This window comes from Thunnus thynnus, chromosome 18 (assembly GCF_963924715.1).
Source record: "Thunnus thynnus chromosome 18, fThuThy2.1, whole genome shotgun sequence".
NCBI lineage: Eukaryota > Metazoa > Chordata > Actinopteri > Scombriformes > Scombridae > Thunnus > Thunnus thynnus.
In genome coordinates this window covers 21,834,694-21,856,177 of record NC_089534.1, presented here as the reverse complement: position 1 = coordinate 21,856,177, position 21,484 = coordinate 21,834,694, and the positions used below count along the sequence as shown (strand labels likewise).

The 21,484-nt window shown below is 35.9% G+C and overlaps 1 protein-coding gene across 1 annotated transcript; it reads right to left on the bottom strand.

Annotated features, from left to right (window-relative positions):
• Nucleotides 1–130: 130 nt before the first annotated feature.
• On the bottom strand, nucleotides 131–20,446 carry LOC137169154 (phospholipase B1, membrane-associated-like). The gene is made up of 42 exons (XM_067572172.1): nucleotides 19,631–20,446; nucleotides 19,063–19,116; nucleotides 18,537–18,597; nucleotides 18,407–18,441; nucleotides 17,499–17,583; nucleotides 17,343–17,394; nucleotides 17,063–17,128; nucleotides 16,452–16,517; nucleotides 16,293–16,354; nucleotides 15,643–15,718; nucleotides 15,389–15,496; nucleotides 14,272–14,346; nucleotides 14,085–14,156; nucleotides 13,835–13,909; nucleotides 13,676–13,736; nucleotides 13,113–13,171; nucleotides 12,190–12,263; nucleotides 11,993–12,036; nucleotides 11,764–11,872; nucleotides 11,162–11,213; nucleotides 10,743–10,823; nucleotides 10,576–10,641; nucleotides 10,386–10,486; nucleotides 10,099–10,180; nucleotides 9,908–10,009; nucleotides 8,764–8,859; nucleotides 7,565–7,636; nucleotides 7,265–7,342; nucleotides 6,603–6,663; nucleotides 6,112–6,170; nucleotides 5,708–5,775; nucleotides 5,577–5,620; nucleotides 4,704–4,803; nucleotides 4,555–4,606; nucleotides 4,382–4,462; nucleotides 4,218–4,283; nucleotides 4,013–4,107; nucleotides 2,812–2,893; nucleotides 2,617–2,721; nucleotides 2,435–2,530; nucleotides 2,257–2,331; nucleotides 131–1,510 (listed from the first exon to the last, which is right to left on the bottom strand). Exons 1-42 carry the CDS (start codon nucleotides 19,713–19,715, stop codon nucleotides 1,184–1,186), a joined length of 3,360 nt encoding a protein of 1,119 aa, XP_067428273.1. The 5' UTR covers nucleotides 19,716–20,446; the 3' UTR covers nucleotides 131–1,183.
• Between the last annotated feature and the right edge of the window lie 1,038 nt (nucleotides 20,447–21,484).

Genomic DNA, 21,484 nt, shown 5'->3' with positions numbered 1-21,484 from the left:
ATCTTATGGTGGCACTATACTAAAAAGTCACGTTATTAGGATTCATCCTCTAGGGAATTATGAATGTCTGTACAAAATTTCATAGAGCAGGACTCAGAAGAAACTGTTTTCAAAGTACACCAGCCATGACTCAAATATTGTAGCAATTTTATTTTATCAATAAATACATTGAGTAAAGAGACATGTGCAAAACTTCTGGATTCATGAAGGTCAATCAATTGTGTAATATTTCACAATATCTGTGCAATACAAAAAATTACAAATATTTTACATACTTTTAGCACCATTAGGCAACACTTTTGATACTAACATTTAATCATATGAAATCCCTATAAAATGAACATATTGCTAGTACTGCCAGTCCAACTGAGAATCAACATAACGGTCTGCAGCTCTATGCTGCTTTCAGCTCATTGTTTTGGTTTGTTGAGTATCAGCTCACACTGACACCCCTTAAATGAAACTGAAAGGCTAATCTCCACAACTTTAGACCAGTTGAAAGGTGCAGTGTGTGAGATTTAGTGGCATCTAGTGGAACGCACTTGGCAGAAATGGAATATAATCATCATAAGTATATTTTAATTATTGTGTAATCCCATGAAAATAAGAATTGTTGTGTTTTCGTTACCTTAGAATGAGCACTTTATATCTACATAGGGAGTGGGTCCACGGAGCCTGCCATGTTTCTACAGCAGCCCAGAACGGACAAACCAAACACTGGCTCTAGAGAGGGTCTTTTGTGTTTTTCGCAAATTTTGCAGCCACTGTTGGTTGTCCTACACGCTTGGAAGGGGAGGCATATTCATTTGGTTGCAATCTACAACCTCACCGCTAGATGGCATTAAATCTTACACCTCCAATGTCCTTTAATGTTCACTTCCTGCACAGCAGAGAGCTATAGTAAACATGCAGGTCATGAAGAAAATGGAAAATCTAGCTAGCCAAAGATGACCAAGATCATTTTTTTAAGAACTGGTGGACTAAACCAATAAATCAGGACCACAAAGCAACTGAATATTGAACTCACGTTCAACAGGTGGCAAAATAGAGGACTACAATGGCATACAGATGTTGATGCTGGGTGTTTCCTCTTGACTTTACTTGCTGCTCTTTAGTGGTCGTAAATAGCTTGATCCTGCAACATACTGTTGACAGTACTTAATGATTGATAAGATCAACAGCATTAAAAACCAGTTCCTCTCATTTCTACTTCTTTCTCCTCTTTGTTTTTCCGACGCTGAAAGCAGGAGAGAAATGCCCAGGTGACAGTAATGCCAACCAGTAAACAGACAATTCCCACAACCACTGGCACCCACACAGGAATGGGGGAGGAACAAATGGGCACGAAGATGGTTGGTGTAGGACTGGAGCTGGTGCTGGTGCTGGTGCTGGTGCTGGTGCTGGTGCTGGTGCTGGTGCTGGTAGTGTCTGAGGTAGGAGTATCGATTGTGGAGGTCATCACAGGTGGACTTGGGAGACTGTTGATCTTAGTGAAGATGAAGGGACTGGCCTATAGGAAAGATACAAATAGTTCAGTGAAGAAATGTAACAAACAAAGAATTTTTAAAATTATATTAAGTAATCTTGGAACACTTGTGCCTAAATATACTGAATATTCAACCACAAAAGATCCAGCCAAAGAGATTATGGATTTAGTGAAACAAAGTAATGGAGAGATGCAAAGTATTCAATATTAGATAAATAAGAGATTAGGAAATAAATAATAATATGAACAAAATATAACATATAAAACATATAACTGTAAAATAGTGAAATTATCCAAGTAATGTTATTTCATTTTTCTTTTGTTCACCCCAAAACACTTTTATTTCAGCTCATTGTCATTTCACTATAGTAGTTTTTATTCCAAAATGCTGTTTTTGCAAAGATTGTTTTATTTCATTATACCACATTTAATCACAAAGTCTGTTAAAACTGTAAAACCTGCTGGGATTAGATAAAAATGACCTGCGATGAAGAAGAGCCAAGTTATATTTCATAGTATTGGACTTTTAAAAATGTACTGGATTATTTCACAATTTAATGGTTACATTATACTTTTTGTGTATTTAGTTATATGATCATTATTACTTAATGCCTTTTTTATTTATTTTTATTTTGGACACTTTGGGTCCCCATACAAGTAAGAAGGATTAACTGTAAAAAGTAAACACTAAATACAATAATCTAAAAATACATAGCATGAGTTGTGACTGGTGGGATTTCTCTCCAGACTCCAGTAGTCTTAACGCATACCTCAGAGGGACAGTGAATCTTGGAGCGGTCATATGTGAAGTTGTTGTAGGCCTGTTTCCTGCCTACAGGCTCCAGCTGTTAAAACAGAGAAATTATTTTAAACAACAAACCACTAAAAAAACTGCAGGGAAACACTAATCACTCTGCTTCGTTTGATCCATTACTGCTCAGTGCTCACCATGTTGTTCCAGAGGGCAATAGCCATCTCAGCATGAGCCCGCTCACTGATGTGAAAGCAGTCTACAGAGAAGAAACTCGTGTCTGCTTCACCCATCTGGTGAAAAGATTAGATTTTCAGCAAGGGTACATTTAATTATTTGTACATGTGTTTGATTCCACCTGTGTGTCTCTGTAACTTACGCCAATTTGAGGTATAAAAGAATTGTGTAAAAAGGGTTGAAGAACAACAGCAAAGTCTTCTTTTCCGTCATAGCGATCTCCAGAGATAAGATACTGGATTTCAGCCTAGAAAAAAAAAAGAAATGAGGAGGGAACCCCTTTTTTTTTTTTTTTTTGGAAAATATTGAATTGACTAGAAAAGCTATTTGCTTTTACCTGATACTCGTGATTGATCCGTTTTATCTCCTCAAACTCTGGGGAGTTTTCAGCTGGGTTGATAACACAGGGACAGCTTCCCCTGCGAAAAACAGATTCCTGTTAATTCCCCTTTTACTGAGATAAATAATGAGATGATCCCAAAATAATCGATGCAAATACTTCTCCATAACATAATCCTTGAAATTCTAAATACAAATCCTTGACTAGTCAAATGAAAATAAATGGTTTTAAATATTAAATGTAGTAAGGACTATAAGGAGTAATTGTCTATAAAAACAGCTGAACCAGTAGTAACTCTATTTTGCAACATGTCAACAGTTTATGTCCATTGCTACAGCCAAACGTTTTCTACATCAAGGGCCCCTGTAACAATGTTAGCATCTTCTATATGTCCACTAAAGCTGTTTTGTTGGCTTGAAAGGTGTACACATTATTGGGAAATGAAAAAAGGCTCTGAATATGATGTTAATTGGAAAATAACAATTTTTAAAAGAGTGATGTGAATATATTTCAAAGAAATCCAGATAATAACAAAAATCTTCTGTAAACAAGCTAACCTAACCATAGCACTTGACCTCTTTAAGCATCTGGAAAACTTTTTCCCTGTCATTCTCACTCCCTCTTAAAGGAACAGTTTGACATTTTGGGAAATGTGCTTATCCACTTCTTTGCTGAAAACTAGATGAGAAGATCAATAGCACTCTCATTTCTGTTCGCTAAATATGAAGCTATAGCTAGGAGGTGATTAGCTTAGGTTAGCATAAAGACTAAAAACAGGGGGAAACAGCTAGCCTAGCTCTGTCTAAAGGTATCAGCACCTCTAAAGCTCACTAATGAACACATTATATCTTTTTTGTTTGTTTTTTAGAGTCACAAAAAAGTATAAAAATGAGAATTTAGCTTTTTTTAGTCTTTATGTTAAGCTATCATAATCTGTAGCTTAATATTTAGTGTATAGGCATGAGCTTATAAACGGATAATCACATTTCCCAAAGTGTCAAACTATTCCTCTACAAAATCTTCATATAATTTACATGCTTGATAAATAACTTATGTCTTGACTAGAATTTAATCTTATATTTAAGGGGAGATGATCAGAATACACCACTGGAATGACCAACCTTAATTATGTATATGATGTTGGATGGGAACATGATAAAACAGACAGAAAAACAGGTTAGAGAAATACAAAACAAACCTCTGTAGTAGTGAACAGCCCAGTGTGTTCTTCTTAACTGTTTTCAATGGGTCTATTTGCAAGATCTGCACCACATTGACCAACAGCCTAGGTACCTATAGACGCAGAAAAATAGAAAAGAAGGGGAACAGGCAGAAAAATATGACCCACTTGTACTCATGCGGACAGCAAATGACATTAAGGTATAATTTTTAATACAGCTTACCTCGTTGTAAAGCATGTCCAAGCCTAGCATAAGATTGTGGCTGTAATTCTTGGGTGACAGATTATTCTGAGGAGATACATAAAGAATGATTTGTAGTGCAGTTCAATATCATAGACATATGCAGTTATTTATGTACAAAATATGCATTTTTAAGGATCACTTACTTGGTCCAAGCAATAATAGCAAAGATCATTTGCCCCTATGAATATCGTCACAAGCTTCCAGTCCTTCTCAAAATTCATCCCCTGTGTAGAATGGATGCAGATTATGAGCATGAAAAATAGAAACATTATTAGAGTCAGGAATGTACAGAGTCTTATAAGTTACTTAGTCTCACCTTGTTTTCTCTCATGGCCTTGATGAGATTTTGGACTTGTGCTGGGATCTCTCTGTGACAGACAGAGCAAATGCAGGCAGCAGTGTTAGAGAGATGACAATGAGTCATTCATTTACTCAGGTGGAGGAACAAAAAGTATGTGCACATACGAAGTCTTAGCTCCAGATACAGCCATGTTGAAGCCCTTCTGGATTGACCCCAAACCTTTGGAGAAGCCCTTCAGAGAGGGGTTGAACTTCTTCAAGATGTCTGAGGAGATATAAAAAAGAATGGATCCAGTACCAAACGGAGAAACAGTGCACTGATGGTTTGTATCACTACAGTAGCTGGATAAAAAAAGTGAATGAGTAAACAATTCTACTCCTGCTTCATTACAGCTCTTCAGCTGGTCCACTGACAACCATAGAAGCCAGTGACTATAGTAGCTCCCAGATGTGGATGCCAGATGTGTGACTAAGAAACACTATTGATTAGAAACTGTCCCACATGAAAGGAATAGTCCAACAATTAGGGTAATGTGCTTATTTTCTTTCTTGCCAAGATTTTGATTCAGCAGCAATTAGCATAGCATAGTATAAAGACTAGAAACAGGGGAAAACAGCTAGCTTGAATCTGTCCATAGGTAACAAAAATCACCTACCAGCACCAATAAAGTTCACCTATTAACAAACACATTTATATCTGTGAGGTTCCCAGGCAACTACCAGAAATGACTGGATCTGGCCCGTTTCCAGTCTTTATATTAAGTTAAGCTAACTACCTGCTGACTGTAGCTTCATATTTACAGTGCAAACATGAGAGTGATATAAATATGCTTGTGCAATTTTCAGCATGAAAGCAAACATACACATTTCCCAAAATGCTAAACTATTCCTTCAAGGTATTTCCAGTACTTCTCAATCTGATTGCTTATACTGAAAACAGCCTATAATAAGTGATACTACTAAAAAGAATCAACTTCTGCTGACTTTAAATGCACATTCCCAGCATTATGTCGGAGAAATTGTTATTTTCTGTCTTACTTGGTAGTGTTGTGACAGCCTCCAAAGTCTTATCTCCTCCAATGCTGCAAGAAAAAGCCAATAAACATCAGTATGTTTTGTAAAAATATAACAGTTCAGTAAACCTCATGAACACTGTGTGCATGTTATACCTCCATGATACTCCTTTATACTCTCTTTTGAGTTCAAACAGATCCTTTGCTTTAGCGCCAGTTCCTGCCTGTGAGCAGAGAACAAACAAGCCACATATGAAGACATGCAGCGAGCACCCTGAGACACTGACAAAAGCAATTTCTACATCAAAGAAAAAAACACCAGAACATGAAGGGGATCATCATCAGTAGGGAAAGCTATCGGGCTGATAACAAATTGATTGGTGTCATTGGATGTAGTTCAATGACACCAAATAGCTGATATCAACAGGTTCACAGTTGGTGCTAAATGTTTCATGTTCCCCCTCAACACTCACAATGCACACACGTAAAAAAAATTTTCCTCCTTCTTTGTAGTTTTTTTGAAAAGAACAAACTGTGCATCATCGTGTTGAGACACTAACCGTTGAAGAGTCTCCCAGTGCTGCCACCACCTTGATGTCTGCTGGTCTTAGCTTGTGAACTGTAAATATGAGAGAACATTTAGAGACATAAAAGAGATTCATCCTAATGACATAAAGATAGATATCATCCCTGTACAATTTCACCTTAAATATTTAACCAGCTGCTTTTTTCATTTTCTTTTTTAGAAAATTGTTCTTTTGTTTAAGCTTCTTGCAGCCATTTTTTCCTTAGCTTAAAGCCACTATGTGTATAATTTGTATGTGATTATAGCATGTTAAATTATTCTGATGGTATAGTTTTCATTTGTAGTGTCACTACATTTCATTCTCAGTGTCACTGGCGTGCATAGTTCATAGTTGTTGCTCATAGTTGTTTGCTTGGTCTTTGTTACAGCTTATGACCTCTAGGTAAAAGAGCACATCCAGTTTGTGACCATATAATCACATATCAACTGTCTGCTGATAAATGCAGAGATGACCGTCTGTCTCACCTGAGGTTGGCACAGTGTCAGATGGAGCAAGGTCCACACAGGAGAAGTCACTTCCCCAGTTCTAAGCAGAAAGAAACAAAGAAAGGAATTGACAATGTGTAAGGTTAATCTCTTTCTTAATTATTTTCTCTGTCCATCTTCAGTTATTAATATTATTAGAGTGATCACCTTTGAGGAGGTATAATTATCGCAAAATTAAAAATAGGAGTCAGATTACAAAATGGGTTTTCGGCATATTTCTATCACTTGACCAAAACAGTAATATTTTTGTCTCTATGTGTGTTAGTCTTTAATAAATTGTCAATGTGTCTAGTGTGTACCTCACCTCTCCCCCAGTGCATGCTGGAATAGCTTCCATATGAAGCACGTATAGAAAAACGGTGTAATAAATATATGAATATATGGATGAGAAATAGAATAATTTGGATTAAATTTGTAATCTGTTGCCATATTTCTTGTCCACTGCTTTGGTGTTTCTGTACTTTACTTCCCAGGGGATAAGGATATCTTGTCAATCAAACAATGTGTAGTGTACTGTCTTTTTCATTTTCTAATGGTGACATTGTAAGTTTCACTCTCATCCAGATTTTTTGATTCACATATTTTTGTAGGAATTGTCCTTGTTGGATAAAGAGCTTCTCAGATGGATATTATATGCTTACTGTGTTAGGTTCAGGTGTTGGTGAGGGACCAGCATATGTATAATTGCTGTTGCGATAGGTCCGAATGTATGGTGAAGCCTGTGGACAAAGAGAAGAGCTGAGTTGCTTGAGCATGACATGATGGCAGTCGGTGACTAGCCTCACAATATAGGCTGACATTTACATTCAAAAAGCATGGGGAATTAATTAGTGTTTTGTTTCTTTAGAGGCAGGACAGTAGGAGAATTGAGAGCCATCAAACCATCAAACTAGTCACTAACATTCATAGCAGTGACTTTCTTTTTACTTGCAATTTCCTACCTTGGTTGGACATTTCAGGCCCATGTCGTTAGTAAAATTTTGTTTGGAGGTCTTATGGCCCAGAGGTTCCAGCTGGGAAAACAGGAGTCAGAGTAACAGTACTTTTAAAATATACAGTATGTATGGAATCACAATGTTACAACAAACATGACAATTTTATCATAATTATCTAATTCTATGTTTATAGTCTGTATTGACAAGCTTCTTTTATCTACTCCACAAATGTCCCTGTTGGACCAATATCTGTATCTGTACTTTAATTTACTGCTGTTTTGTGATTGTTGTGATTTATTAGTTTAGTTTTCCTGAAATCAATTAACAGCTAATCAAGCTAGCCACTATACTAGCTGTCTGAGGCTAATGTGTTGCTAATACAACATTCTAGCTTGGTCACAAAATACAACAACAACAAAATACAGATTCACTAAATGATGACCGCTCAGACTCACTTCTACCTACTACTGTAGCAGGGACAGGGAGAGCAACTCCCTTATGTGATGTAATATGATATGTTGATGAAAAAAAGCCTGTTTTAAGAGCGCTGCTCAAAATGCTCACTTTTCTGTCTGAATTTCTGCCTTTATGTCTTGTTCAACTAATAAAATCATACATTAACCTTTGACAGGATAATTTTCATGATACATAAACTGTAAATCAAGTTAGAAATTCAACCTGCAAGTCGCTCTTTAACTTATTTACTGTTATATGTCTTACTCCTCTGAGCTATGTATATGTATACTTGATTAATTACTAAATGTGGATCTTGCATTGGTAGTACTTTGTTTCTTCCTGGCATGAGGGACAGTTTACTAATTTGACAGCTTTTGTGAATGCAGTTTTCTTACTGGTCTCACTCTTATGGTGTCACATCTTTTTTTCTGATTTGTGATCATTATCTTTGGATTTGTTGTCAAATACTGTTTACACAGTTTCACAATTTCTTCCTTTGAAAACCTCAAGGGTCAACTCCTGGCTTCAACCTTTATTGGAAGTGTTTTCAGCTTCATAGCTGTGCACTTAAATACATACCGTAGTGAGGGCAGAACATGTTTTAGAGTGTGATAAGCCATTTTAATCTAATACTTCTATTCATATTTTCATGATGGGATAGTTATTCACTGACATTACATTAAGCTAAATGTATCCACAAAAATGTTATATGCATAAAATAATAGCTTCTTCTTCTGTTTGATTCCTACCATGTTGTTCCAAAGGGAGCGAGCCATCAGTGTCTGGGCCTTCTGGCTGAGATGGAAGCAGTCAGCACTGAAGAAGGAGCGATCCGGACGGCCATCCTGTGGGAAAGGTATTGTAAATATATAAACCTTGCTGAGTACTTACTATCAGGGCAGTAAAGTGTAAGACTTTATTCTATAGGAGTTTGGTCTATATGCTGCAGGCTGCAGAAAAAAGTAACTGCAGGAGTATTATTCTAATAGAGAGATGAGGAAAAACTGTTTATCTAGGATGACCAAGTGGCAACCACAACAGTAAATGTATGAAAATAACGGGGAAATTCACTCAAATTTTCTCTAGAAATAAGATAGCAATCAGTTTTTCCATAAGAGCTTACAATCTCAAACTTTACTGACCATTAAAGGAATTCTTCAACAAAATGCAGTCATTCACTTTCTTGCAGGAAGTTAGATTGTCTACCACTCTCATGTCTGTATACTAAATATGAAGCTACAGCCATCAACCTGCTTATCTCTGCTTAAGATTTCACACAGGGGGAAACAACAAGCCTGGCTGGCACATTAACCACCCATGAAACCCAAACTTGATGCTTTAACACATCAATTTTTGCACAGATTAAAATACTACATATACAGTAAAATGTTTATTATTGAAGTGTAGGTCCTGGTAGGCTAACTTTCTCCCCCTGTCTACAGAATTTATGCTAAGCTAAGCTGTTGTTAGTAGCTTCAAATTTAGCGTACAGTTTAAGAGTGATATCAGTCAGCAAGAAACTGTATTTCCATAAATTTCAAACCATTCATTTAATGATAATGACTTGTGTCTAAATCTTCCAAAATTGTTCAGGGAATTGCTGAAACTATAGACAATAGGGTGTTATTTATTTTAAACATAAAGTGAGACACCAGACAGCAATGTTTTTTTTGTACTGTTGATTCAATGACTTCGGACTGGAGTCAAACAACATTAATATTAACCACCAATTACTTTACATGGTCTATGCTAACACTCTGGGAACCTCTAAATACTGAAAGAGAAACACTGTGATGATTCTCCTGCTCATCCTGTGGTTAAATATTTGATAAAGTGACTGATGGACCAAAGTCAATGTATTCCACATATGAAAGAGTTAGCAGTGTTACTGACCGGCAGCTTGGGGACAATGACTTCTCTGAAGAAAGGCTGGACGACCACAGTGAAGTCTGGTTTGTCATACCGACCTGACTCCACAAGCTCACTCAGTGAACGCTGTAAGAAAGACGAAAAGTTGATGTTGCATGAGGATGACCAAGCAGGTTACATTAAGGATCACAGTTTGGCTTCCTGATCTTTCATACCTGATAGCCTCTATTGAGTTCCTCCACCTTTTGAAGAGCTTTAGAGCTGGGCTTTGGCAAGATGACGCAAGGACACAGAATACTGAGAGAGGAGAATAAGACATTGTTATACCACCATTTATGATTATTTATTAGATGATCAGAGAAAGATAGATTCGTGATGGCAGCACATGAGCTGGATTCAAACCTCACATGAATGTTGCTGCATAGAGATTAAACTTTTCAAAATGTTCAAGATCTCAGAGCATTTTAACATGCACAGTGTAAAAGGCTGAAACGATACTCACTTAACCAGCCAGGTTGGGCATCTAAGTGAAGGATCCACGTGCATATCTCTTAATGGGATAATGTGAAGTGGTTCTACTAAGTTCACCAGAGCACGAGGTACCTGACAGAGATGAGTTCAGTTAATGTTTACATACAATTTAGCAGAGTAACATATGTCTGAAAATGCAGCAGAATGTCTGTTGAATTTACCTTTCTGTGTAGATAATCTAGGCTTTCACGAACATAGCGAATATAATTCTCTACAGAGTAGAATAGCTGTGAGAGAAGGGAAATGTTGTCAGGTTATGTCTTTCAGGTGTTGCTTTTGGCCCTTCCAGGAATGGTTTATGAATTATTACTTGACATTTAATACTCACAGAATTGTAGCAGTGGTCACACATGTCATTTCCGCCAATAAAAAGAGTGATCACTTTCCAGTCTGATTTAAAATTGATTCTCTGTAAGACAGAAGACAGAAGAATGAGCATCAGTAGTGTGTAGTAATGTTTGATAAAGACATCGGGATATGATGCATTGTGCCACTGAGACACTCTTTTTATATTGTATGCTTTTTCTTACTGGCATTATTGTGTAAGATAAGAATTAGTTGATTGTTCTTGTTTGAAGTATGAATAAAATTATAGGCATGTACTGTATGGAAATTTTGACTTCTAAAAAGGGTAATGTCTTTGCTTTTGTCATATCCAAGGGAGACAAAATATATGCGAATGCAAGATTTTTATAGTGAATTTGGGAATTTTAAAGATAATTTAAGAATAAACATTTATGAACTTACAGAGTCACTCTTCATCTTTTCCACCAAGATTCGCACCTGTGACGGCATGTCCCTTAAAACACAAATGAACCAAGATATTATGATGTAATACAAAAAGATATATCTATCCAAACTTTCTTTCAGTTTTTAGCTTTTATAGTAACTGACACTCGAAGAGCAGTTTCATCACAGTCTTCAGTCTTGATAAACAACTTAAACAATTAATTTTAAATCGACAAAATAATCTGGATTCAAGGTCCAGAAATAGCTAGTAAGTAGACTGTAAGTCAAGATTTAATTAATCAAACTACTATTTCCAAGGTCAAGAATTAACTTTCACTCAATTTATTTCATATTCCCATTAGATTGTAGCTTGTATCTTTTTAAAATGATTTAATCCTTTCAGTAAGATGTATTTATTTGTACAAGTAAATGCATTTTCTAGGTGACATGCACTCAAAAACTACTCAACTCTCAGTAACTTGTAAATCAAATGGATTGGATTGCCAACAGGACAGTCTGTGTTTGTGTGCTTAAATCTGCTGAATTATTACAACATAAAGCAGTTGTTCTGTAATTACAACAAGTCAGATTCAGCTGAAAAGGCCTCTGGTAGGACTCACTCGCTTTTCGCTCCTGCTACAGCCTGGTTGAGGAAAGCCTTAGGATTGCTTTGTTTACCCATGCCAACAGAGTAGCCCGTCAGGTTTTGGTTGAAATGCTTTAAGATGTCTACAATGACAAAGAAATAAGAATAAAAGACTTCAGTCTGGACAGCGGTTATGCCCATCATAGAGCAACAAAAACTTACTTCAACATGTTATTTAATCATAAATCATCAAAAAGACTCACTGGGCAGAGTAGTTACAGTTGTGAGGTTTCCATCTCCGCCAATACTAGAGTTAAAATAACCATGAAGTTAATTTCTAACCAAAGGAAATTATGACATTGATGACATATGACATTAATACCAACACTGTTAAAGAGGTTCAACACAAGCATTATGCTGCAATATTGTGTGATGGTTATGTTGAAAAGGTTTGACTGACCTCCAGGATAAACCTCTGTACTGATTCAGGACGTCCAGTATGTTGATTGGGCTGGATCCAATCCCGTTCCCTGCCTGACAGTTAGAAAAGGAAAAGATGTTTCATTAACAGGATAAAATTAGACAGCAGTTCTCAATCTTTTTCTCCAATCACCTTCCTCAGGAAGAATATACCAGTATACCAGCCTCTTCCTTCAGTATTGATATAAAAAAAATGATCATACTCTGCTGTGATTTGTTAAGACTTTTCACTTCTGTTATATAACTGCATGGTCGAAATTCCCACTTAGATCTTTGGACTGTTCACAGTGGAGGCAGAGACTCTAGTCAATTGTTATGTAATTAAGGCTTTTCATTATTGATAATCTACTCATTATTTGTTTAGTTAATCAGTAACTGTTTTGATAGACCCAACAAAAAGTAATAACTACAACTTATATCTAGCAGTATTGTTGGGTTGACTGTCAGGTTATTCAGGTAATTATAATGTAGCATGGAATCTGTTTTATTACTGATCCATCTGTTGTATCTTTGCAATACTACAACTACAGCATATATGTATCTAACTTTAAATTATTACATAGGAGACCTCCACCTCCTCTTGTTGGTATAAATATATCCAGTGTACAGTTTTAATATTCAAGGACAGTCCTGCACCTTACCCTAGAGCAGTTAACATTATCCACTCATTTAAATTACTAATTAATAGTATTTTAGTTGGCACTATCACTGTACAGTGTATATTTAGTATATATTATTACATATTATTATGGTCTTACTTTTAGGATCTATTAACATTGTATTTGTTGTTTTAAATTATATGTCTCTTTGTTTTATGTTATTACTTTTCTCATTGTTTTTCTATCTATCAATTTATCTAAAATAATGACAAAATAACAGACTTCCAGATTCAAGTTCACCTACTGTCAAAGAGTCTCCCACAGCAGCCACAACTTTGATATCTCCAGGCCTGAGTTCATGCACTGGGAAAATACAGAGGCCAGTCAGGATAAAAAAAGGGCCTGTTAACTTCATTAATTAGACAGCATGGGAGTTTAAGAGAGACTGTATAGCAATATAATGCTCATACTACATGTAAATAGAGTAATATAGCAATAATACTTGCTAAAATACTGTAAAGATGGATTAAAGAAAAGTTCTATTTGCATTAGCAAGGTGGCAAAAAAATCAAAAATCACACTTTTAAATATACAGATGGGGGACAAATTAAAGGAAAAGTTGGATTTTCTACTGTATCAGATAAATTGTTTTGTATGCTTTTTTTGTATTTGTATGTGCTTATATGTGAAGGTGTGTCACATACATTAATATTTGGAGTCAAAGAGAAAATTTGCTGGAATTGCAAGATAAAGTGTCATATAGAAATAGACATGAATATAATCTGCCTGGCAAATTGAATATTAAAGTCACTTTGGTGCCTAATAAAAATGTATTATTATTATAAATTTAAGTGTAGACTGTCTTACCTGAGGTAGGTATGGAGTCTGAGGGGTTGAGGTCATTGCAGGGCATCTCTGTGCCTGTAAACTGAGCGGACACACAGAGCACATCCACAGTCAGAACTAAACAGGAGGCAAACAACGCTGCCAGAGCCTCCATTTGGCTCAATACCAGGCGATACTCACTGGCTGAAGCAGAGGAGAGGCATCACTGTGATGATATGAAGGAGAGTTCCCCTCCGTCCTCAGGAAGGGTCGGTCCTTGGGGAGGGAGGAAGATAGCCATGGGGAGAGGAAAGAAGAAAGAGGTGGGAAGAGAAAGAAGAAAGCAATAATTCATTATTTTATATACCAGATATATCAGTATGGTGCTATTTTTAACTTTTATCATGCCTGTTTAACTGCATGTTTGTGAGTTATTAACATAGTTACTCACCTCAGTTGGACATGGCAATGCGATCATCTTTCCATTGTCCTCTGTGTTATGCTGGTCATTAGTGGGCTGCAGCTGTAAGACAAACAAATCATTGTCTTCATGTTTGCGTCAGAGCGAACAATGACTCTGTATATGTGTGTCTACATGACAGAGAAATAGAGATTGCTAAGGCTGTGTTAGGCCTCACCAGGTTTGTCCACATCTGCACCACCAGTTTGTCAGTTTGCTGTGACGCTTGTGACTCAGAGAGAGGCTTCCCACTCTGAAAATGTAGAAAATAGGAAATTAATAGAAAAAAATAAGAAAACAGAAAAATAGGTAACAAAATGTGGGAAACTCATTCAACAGTGAAATTAACTAAAACAAAACCTTGAAGGTATTCCTGAACCAAATTATCTACTCAAGACTTCCAAGATCTTGAGCCAGAATGGTCTGACTAAGGCAAATTTCCATTATTTGATTTGTGAACAATTCATGTGAACAATTCATGTTTCTAAAACACTTGTTTCCACTGTGGCAGTGACAGAAAATTAAAGATATACATCATATCATATGTCATGTTAAGTTAATTGTCCTTGCCTCAGCACCAATATTACTAATATAGTAGTACCAAGATTTACCAGGGATGCAAAATAGTACAAGTGAAAGGAACTGTAAGATTGAAGGTTAAAGGCATTCAGCTGACACTTTCCCTTAAAGGAAAGGTTCAGGTCTATCTTTAAACAACACTCATATGTGCTCATATGTTCGTTGAAAAAGTTTTTGGTCGTTCTAATTGTTCCTCCTGTTCATACTGGGACTGAAGAGATCCCTTCCTAACATGATTCCAGTCTAAGAGATGGAGGACAAAATCTACAGTCCTTGTTTCATGCAAATATGCAAAAAGCCTCATATTAGCCTTGGCAAGTTCAACCAAAGCTAATATGAAGCTTTAGCAGTCTGACTGAATCACATCAAATGAGGATCTTCCAAAGTTCTGTGTTTTTAGTTCAACATTCTCTCTTTGTTTTACTATTCCTGTTACTATAATAGAGGCAATTTCATATTACAAACTCTGTAATTTTGGAAGATATCCACTTGATCTGACTAATTCAGATCACTGAAGCGTCATATTAACTTCAGCTGAAGTTTAGAATGTATTTTACACAAAATGACTGTGGATTTTGTCCCGCATTGAAATTGATTTAGGAAAGGATCTCTTCATGGCCAGTATGAGGATGAGGAGCCATTTTTCATGTCTTTCAGTACATATGGGCGTATAAGTATTGTTTCAAGACAGACTCAGCTGAATGCCTGGGACTCACAGTGACAGTTGAGAGGTCTGTGATGAAAGGTGAGTCCTGCAGGATGACGGTGAAGTCATCTCTGTCAGCGTACCAGTGCTTCTTCACCAAGAGCTCATCTAAGGACTCCTGTCCAATGTAAAGACATTTGAAGGAAAAATTAACAATAAAAAACCCAGTCATCCAGCAGTTTGTGATTAGTGATTCTCAACTAAAGGACTAAACGTAGCTAAGTATAAGTAAATAATGAAGATGCAGTGAAGACGAGGACAAACCTGCAGAGCTTGAATCAACATGGCCCTCAGAAGTCTGACTTCTCCTGCACTGTTGGTTTCCATACATGGACACATCCTGCAAGTAAAACAAATGCACTCATTAAAACTTAAAATGTGGAGACAAATTCCTGTTTTGTCCTTTAATAGAAAGTGATTTAAAAAAAAAAAAAAAAAAAAGGCTCAAAAAAAGATTTGAAGAGTATGTGAAAGAGGTAAACAACAGAAAATTACTGCTATTTTACAGCCTCATATTACATTTAAAATGTCAGCAGCTAAAAGTCTTTATGTAAAACATGTACTTTTAATTATTTTATTTAAACATGTCATAATCCAGTTATGCTACTATACTTGTAGTATGAAGAGTGACTTTATTGTGAGACCAGCAGATTTCAGCTTGTGGCCTTCATTGGGATCATCATACAACACATTTTAACACAAAGAATATTTAAATAAGAAACCAAAAAGTTTAAAATTAAAGAAAATACATAAAAGACAACCAATCATACACACATAGTACATATCAGCTAATGGGATTTCCCTTCTCCATGCACTATATAAGTAGATTAATTTGAGCCAGAAATGCTTACAAATAATTTAACTGACTTTTATATATTAAGCCAGTGATGAGGACGTTGTACATGTGAACTTACTTGTTTGAGAAACTGTCATGCTCTCCGTTCCATAATGCAACACTGACAATGGTCTGCTTCAGCTGCAACACCAGTCAAGAGAAATACGATTGAAAATGTGTAAATATTGGTAATACAGTAATGGTAAATGAAAAATACTGTATGTGAAATATACTGTACCTGAGAGTGCAGCAACTGCAGAGCAGCATCCACATCTTCAACTACGGATCTGATAACAGACTGAACCTGTGCACACAAACACAACAGTTTTAGGTCACAAGAGCTTTTTTAAATTTCTACAATGTCAACTGAGCAGGATCTGCTTGATGTTCTTACCAATGACACAAAACAGATTGTTAGGAGGTATTAATTAGGGTGCCAACAGAATTTGTAAAAGCAATAATGCATTTTCTAAGGTTTGGTCGTCAGGTAATAATTTGTACATGGGGGAGACAATAGCAGCAATCAGGAAGCAGTCAGTTATAAGGAAGTATTGTTTCATTAACTATCTCCCTGCGTCAGCACATTTGTTTTAGCTCTTATGGTTCTTATATAAGCTGTGGGATGTTCTGTAAATCAGATTACTGCCTAAATAATGTAGAGAATGTGTTATAGGAAACACAACGTTTCTATAGAACACTTCTTAACAGGTTCAAGGAAAGGTCAGAGTGGGTAAACCTGACATTGACAGGAATAAATCCATTCTGTAACTTAACTATTTGAAACAACAAAGAAACACAGAAGAATAAGTTATTTGTCATAATTTTGTAACATCAATATAAACAGTTTACCTGCTGCTGCTCACAGGCGCAGAGCTGATCCACCTGAACGAAGAGAAGCACCAACTTCCAAGAATCCTGTAAAAAAAAAATATCATCTACTTTTAACAGTTTACTATTTTGAGCATTCACTCCAAAACTAGTTATAAACATTGTTTTTTTTTTTACTATGGAATAAATGTTATTCTAAAAACCTGTTTTAGATGAGTTAAAGCACAAATGTAGACGTAGAAATGACTAAAGCTAAAATTAACAATATGCCTGAAGGGAATCTGGCCTCTAGAGCACCTACCTGACTGTTCTGGAGATGGAGGGACACTTCCTTTGCCTGCTCCACTAGTGTGCTACAAACAGAAAGAAGAAGATGAAACATGGAAGCAAAAACTTAAAATCACTGGAAGCAGCCCAAGTTATTGAATGCATATTTCTCAAAACATTCTTACTGTACCTGTGTTGAACAAACGGAGCAGCATACACATTTGTTTCATCTGAGAGAGGACTGATCAGAGCGGGATTGAACAAGTTCATCAGCTCTGACAGAGAGAAATGAGGACAATCTTAAAACCAAAACCAAGACTTGATTTTACCAAGTAGCTTTTTAATTGTATTGACAAAGTCTAATCATGGAAAATAGTGTTGTTTTAAGCTTTGTTACAATTCAAAATAGCTGTCAGTCATCAAAGCTTTCAGCTGCTGGCAACATCTACACACTTTTAACACCCTTACACATATGATAATCCATTATAAGATGCCACGAAGTTAGTAATGGCACTCATTTAAAATTAAAATACAGCAAATATCTTCATTCTAATTGAGCATAGTTTTAGGGGAAACATTACAGTGTTTAAACAGAACTGCAAATTTAGCATTTTTAATAATAAGGAATTAAATGCACATCTATCAACATCCGTGACCTGACAGCTTTGATTCAGCGTTTTATTTGTATGATTTACCGTCTGCACTTTTTATTTAATGAATGGCCTTTGAAAAAGATTAACAGACAACAGGCCTGGTGCGAGACGAGTGTATTGGGGTTCACTATTTCAAATTATCATGGCTAGATGAGATATCAGTGCAGTAAAGATAGTGCACAGTAGTGTAATAGAAGTTCATATCAACCTCTTTAGATGAATTGTACTGTGTGTGAAAACTGAAAGCCAATTCTAGGGAAAGTAAAATTTGGAACGAGCGTTTTGGTTGCAAAGATTCTGTAGCTTTCCGTTCAAGTCCCATTGTAATGCAGCAAATGACAACATCCCAAGATTCCAGTAATTACATTTAAAAAGATTTAGGGAAATCAGTTTAGAAATAATTAGAAATAATTTGCTTTAGGCTGTGTAAACACTGCAAAATTACCTTGAAGTCTTGATACTACAGTGGACAGCTCAGTGCTGCAGGAAAAAATAAAAACAGTATTTTATAAATTTCAGACTTTGTGATGTAAATATAACGGCATGGTTGAAGCTGACTGCTGACCAAAGCTCACCTGTGCATGTGAAGTCCGATAGAGGAAAACACAGCCACATCTGCAGGCTTAATGCTGTTAACTTGACAGGAAAAGATATAATTTAAATTGAATGTCAACACTGAGAGACAGGAAAATTTATTGGAAATCAGAAATAAAATGTTGGAGCGATAGAGGCTATGAAGAGAGCTGATAATGTGAAGGGAAGCGTGATATTTATTGTGTGAATCGATGTATATGAATCAATCAATTAGTTCCTTTAATTAAGTAAAAGTAGCAATACTACATCATAAAAGTAGCTGTCACATAAACGTAGTTCAGTAAAAACTATAATATTTCTCTATGAATTACAGTGGTATGAAATAGAAATATTCAAGTACAAGAAACTCAAGTTTGTACTTAAGTAAATGCACTTAGTTGCATCACTGATATACTGGAAATATTCCCCTGACATTGCAGCCTTAAATTCCATATAACAAGGTTTTGTATGATTTTCACATTTCTCTCATTGTCTTTGTGTATCTTTAGTGGTTAATATTTGACTTACCATTGGAAGGGGGTGGCTCAGAGCGGGACATCTGAGCGCAAGGCAGTCCAGTTACTGAAAGCAAGATGGGAAAATAAAGGTTACTGCAAGATATTAGTATGCTGCAGTAATGGATCGAATATTAAGATCGCTCTTAACAACTGATCATCTATGCAGAATATTTAAATTCACACTTTTTTTTTACAAAAAATGTATTCAATTTTAAGTTTCTGGAGCAGCAAAGGAATAAAGATCTATACTGTACATCCGATAATGGCATCTGTCAAATCTAAAAAGGATTCCAGAAAATCCCTAAACATGAAACTAAATGTTATTTTTCATTTTTAAGAGTTTTTAGTACAAAATAGATTAAGGTGTAAGCTTAAAACATTTTTCTCAATGTATTTTAATGCTGTTGATGACTATCACATTTTCAGATCCAGCTCCATCCTTCCACAATTTTAACTTACAACATGATGTATTATTATTCTCTTGAGCAGTTAAAACAGTGATTATCATATGTCAGATTTCTTTTTTTTTTCTTTTTAAATTGCAGCATTGAGCATTAAAGTTAGGAAAGATTGTAAACCTGTCGTCCATGTACACCCCAGGAGTGTGATCAGAGCCAGCTGTGGAAGCATCCTTTTACTGATTGTCTCAGATTTTGTCCTCATGGATCTTCTCTGGAGCTGTCCGTCCTCTCTGCTCTTTACTGTTTGGCAGTCTGTCTTTTTTCTCACTATCAGTTATATCTGGCCTGTAAACTTTACATATCATAAATATGTACGGGAGGGGGTGGGACTAATTTTGTTCAAAGGACACGGTCAAAGGGTTTTATAATGAATCAATGACACTGATAAGATCCAAACTAAATTTTATTGTAGTGATGAGAGAGAGTGAGTGTGCCAGGGTTATATGGACTGTCTGTGAGGTTTTGCGCAATTTGCTTTCATTTTATAAACCTATTGGTCAATTGGCACCAATACATAAAAACAAGAATAAACATCAGAATTCAACACTACTGAAATATGACATTTTTTTTTTTTTTTACCAAACATTTATGTTTGTGAGCTGAAAAAATCTGCAGTTTGACTCTACACTACTACACTGAACTGTGAGGAAAACCTTAATCAAGACACAAGTCTTGCAAAAGGAGGTCATTTCAAGGTTCTAATATTTCTCTGTTAAAAGAGCAATATAATATCTGCTCTGCAGTTGGATAAAAGAAGAAGCTAAAGAAACTCTATCTGCTGGTTTAACAAGCTAAATAAAACATGCAAGCTAGTAATCTGTTTGGTTGGGATCATAAAATCTTCACATCTTCATCTACATAACATAACGTCAGAATTTAATTCTTTTGTGTCAAAACTGTTTTATGTTTTTTTAAAATAATGACTTTTGAGTCTCCACATTTGAAAACAAGAGGCCCTGCTACTATTTAATGCTATGAATCTCAAAATATTTAAAGCAAAAAATATCTCAAAATCATCCTGAAGTCAGATATATCAACTGCAGTAAAACTGAAAGTTGCTTTGAAACTTGATGCAAATTTCATTCAGATGATTTCTGCCAATACTGGCTCAACACATACTTATGAAAAATAATAAGTTGACATGTTGACTTGACCTCTGCATTATGACAACATAAAGTCAGGAATTACACCACTTTGTCGGCTGTCTGTCTGACCCTTATTAGCACACATAGTCGTTGCTATCTCCTTTTTTATCTTTACAATTTATGGCTACAATGAGGAAAAACAACAATTTTCCCCCCAACCTTGCTGCTTGTGGCCTGATGAGTTGATCATAAATCTGGAATAAACGGATTTACAAATACTTAGATGCTTTGAGGTTCCTTACACTATTCTCACTGAGATCAGCCTGAAGATCCAAATATATAAGATGTAAAAAAGCATTTGGGGTAATGTTAGGAATAAGATAGAGTAAATGAGTACAGTATATGTCAGTATAGGGTACTGAATGAGTTGCTTGTCTGACGTAACAACTCTGTTCTGAGCTTTCTGGAGGGATTTTTTGGCCTAATTTAATGAAACACGTACTTACTATTTTGGAAATGACCTGAAAAACTGAAAAAAAACCCACCTTATTTTGTCTTTTGAATCTTGCTGTGCATGAAGATAATGTGCTTACTAATATCTTTATAGAGTCAGAAATATGTTATCTTTTACATAACAGTGATGCTACAGTGTTATAAACCTTGACTATCGCTTATCTCTCTTCTGATTAGCGAGGTGAGAGATAGCCATGAGGAAGGGCAAATAAGTTAAGAAAACAACTAGCCAGATTTTTTATTACTACTGTCCTTATGTCATAAAATATATACTGCCTCCAATCCTGCCAGCATGAGTGTTACTGTATTAAATCACTTAAAAGGTTGCACACAAACCCACAGAAGCAAATACTGTACGCATTTTAAAGGACTC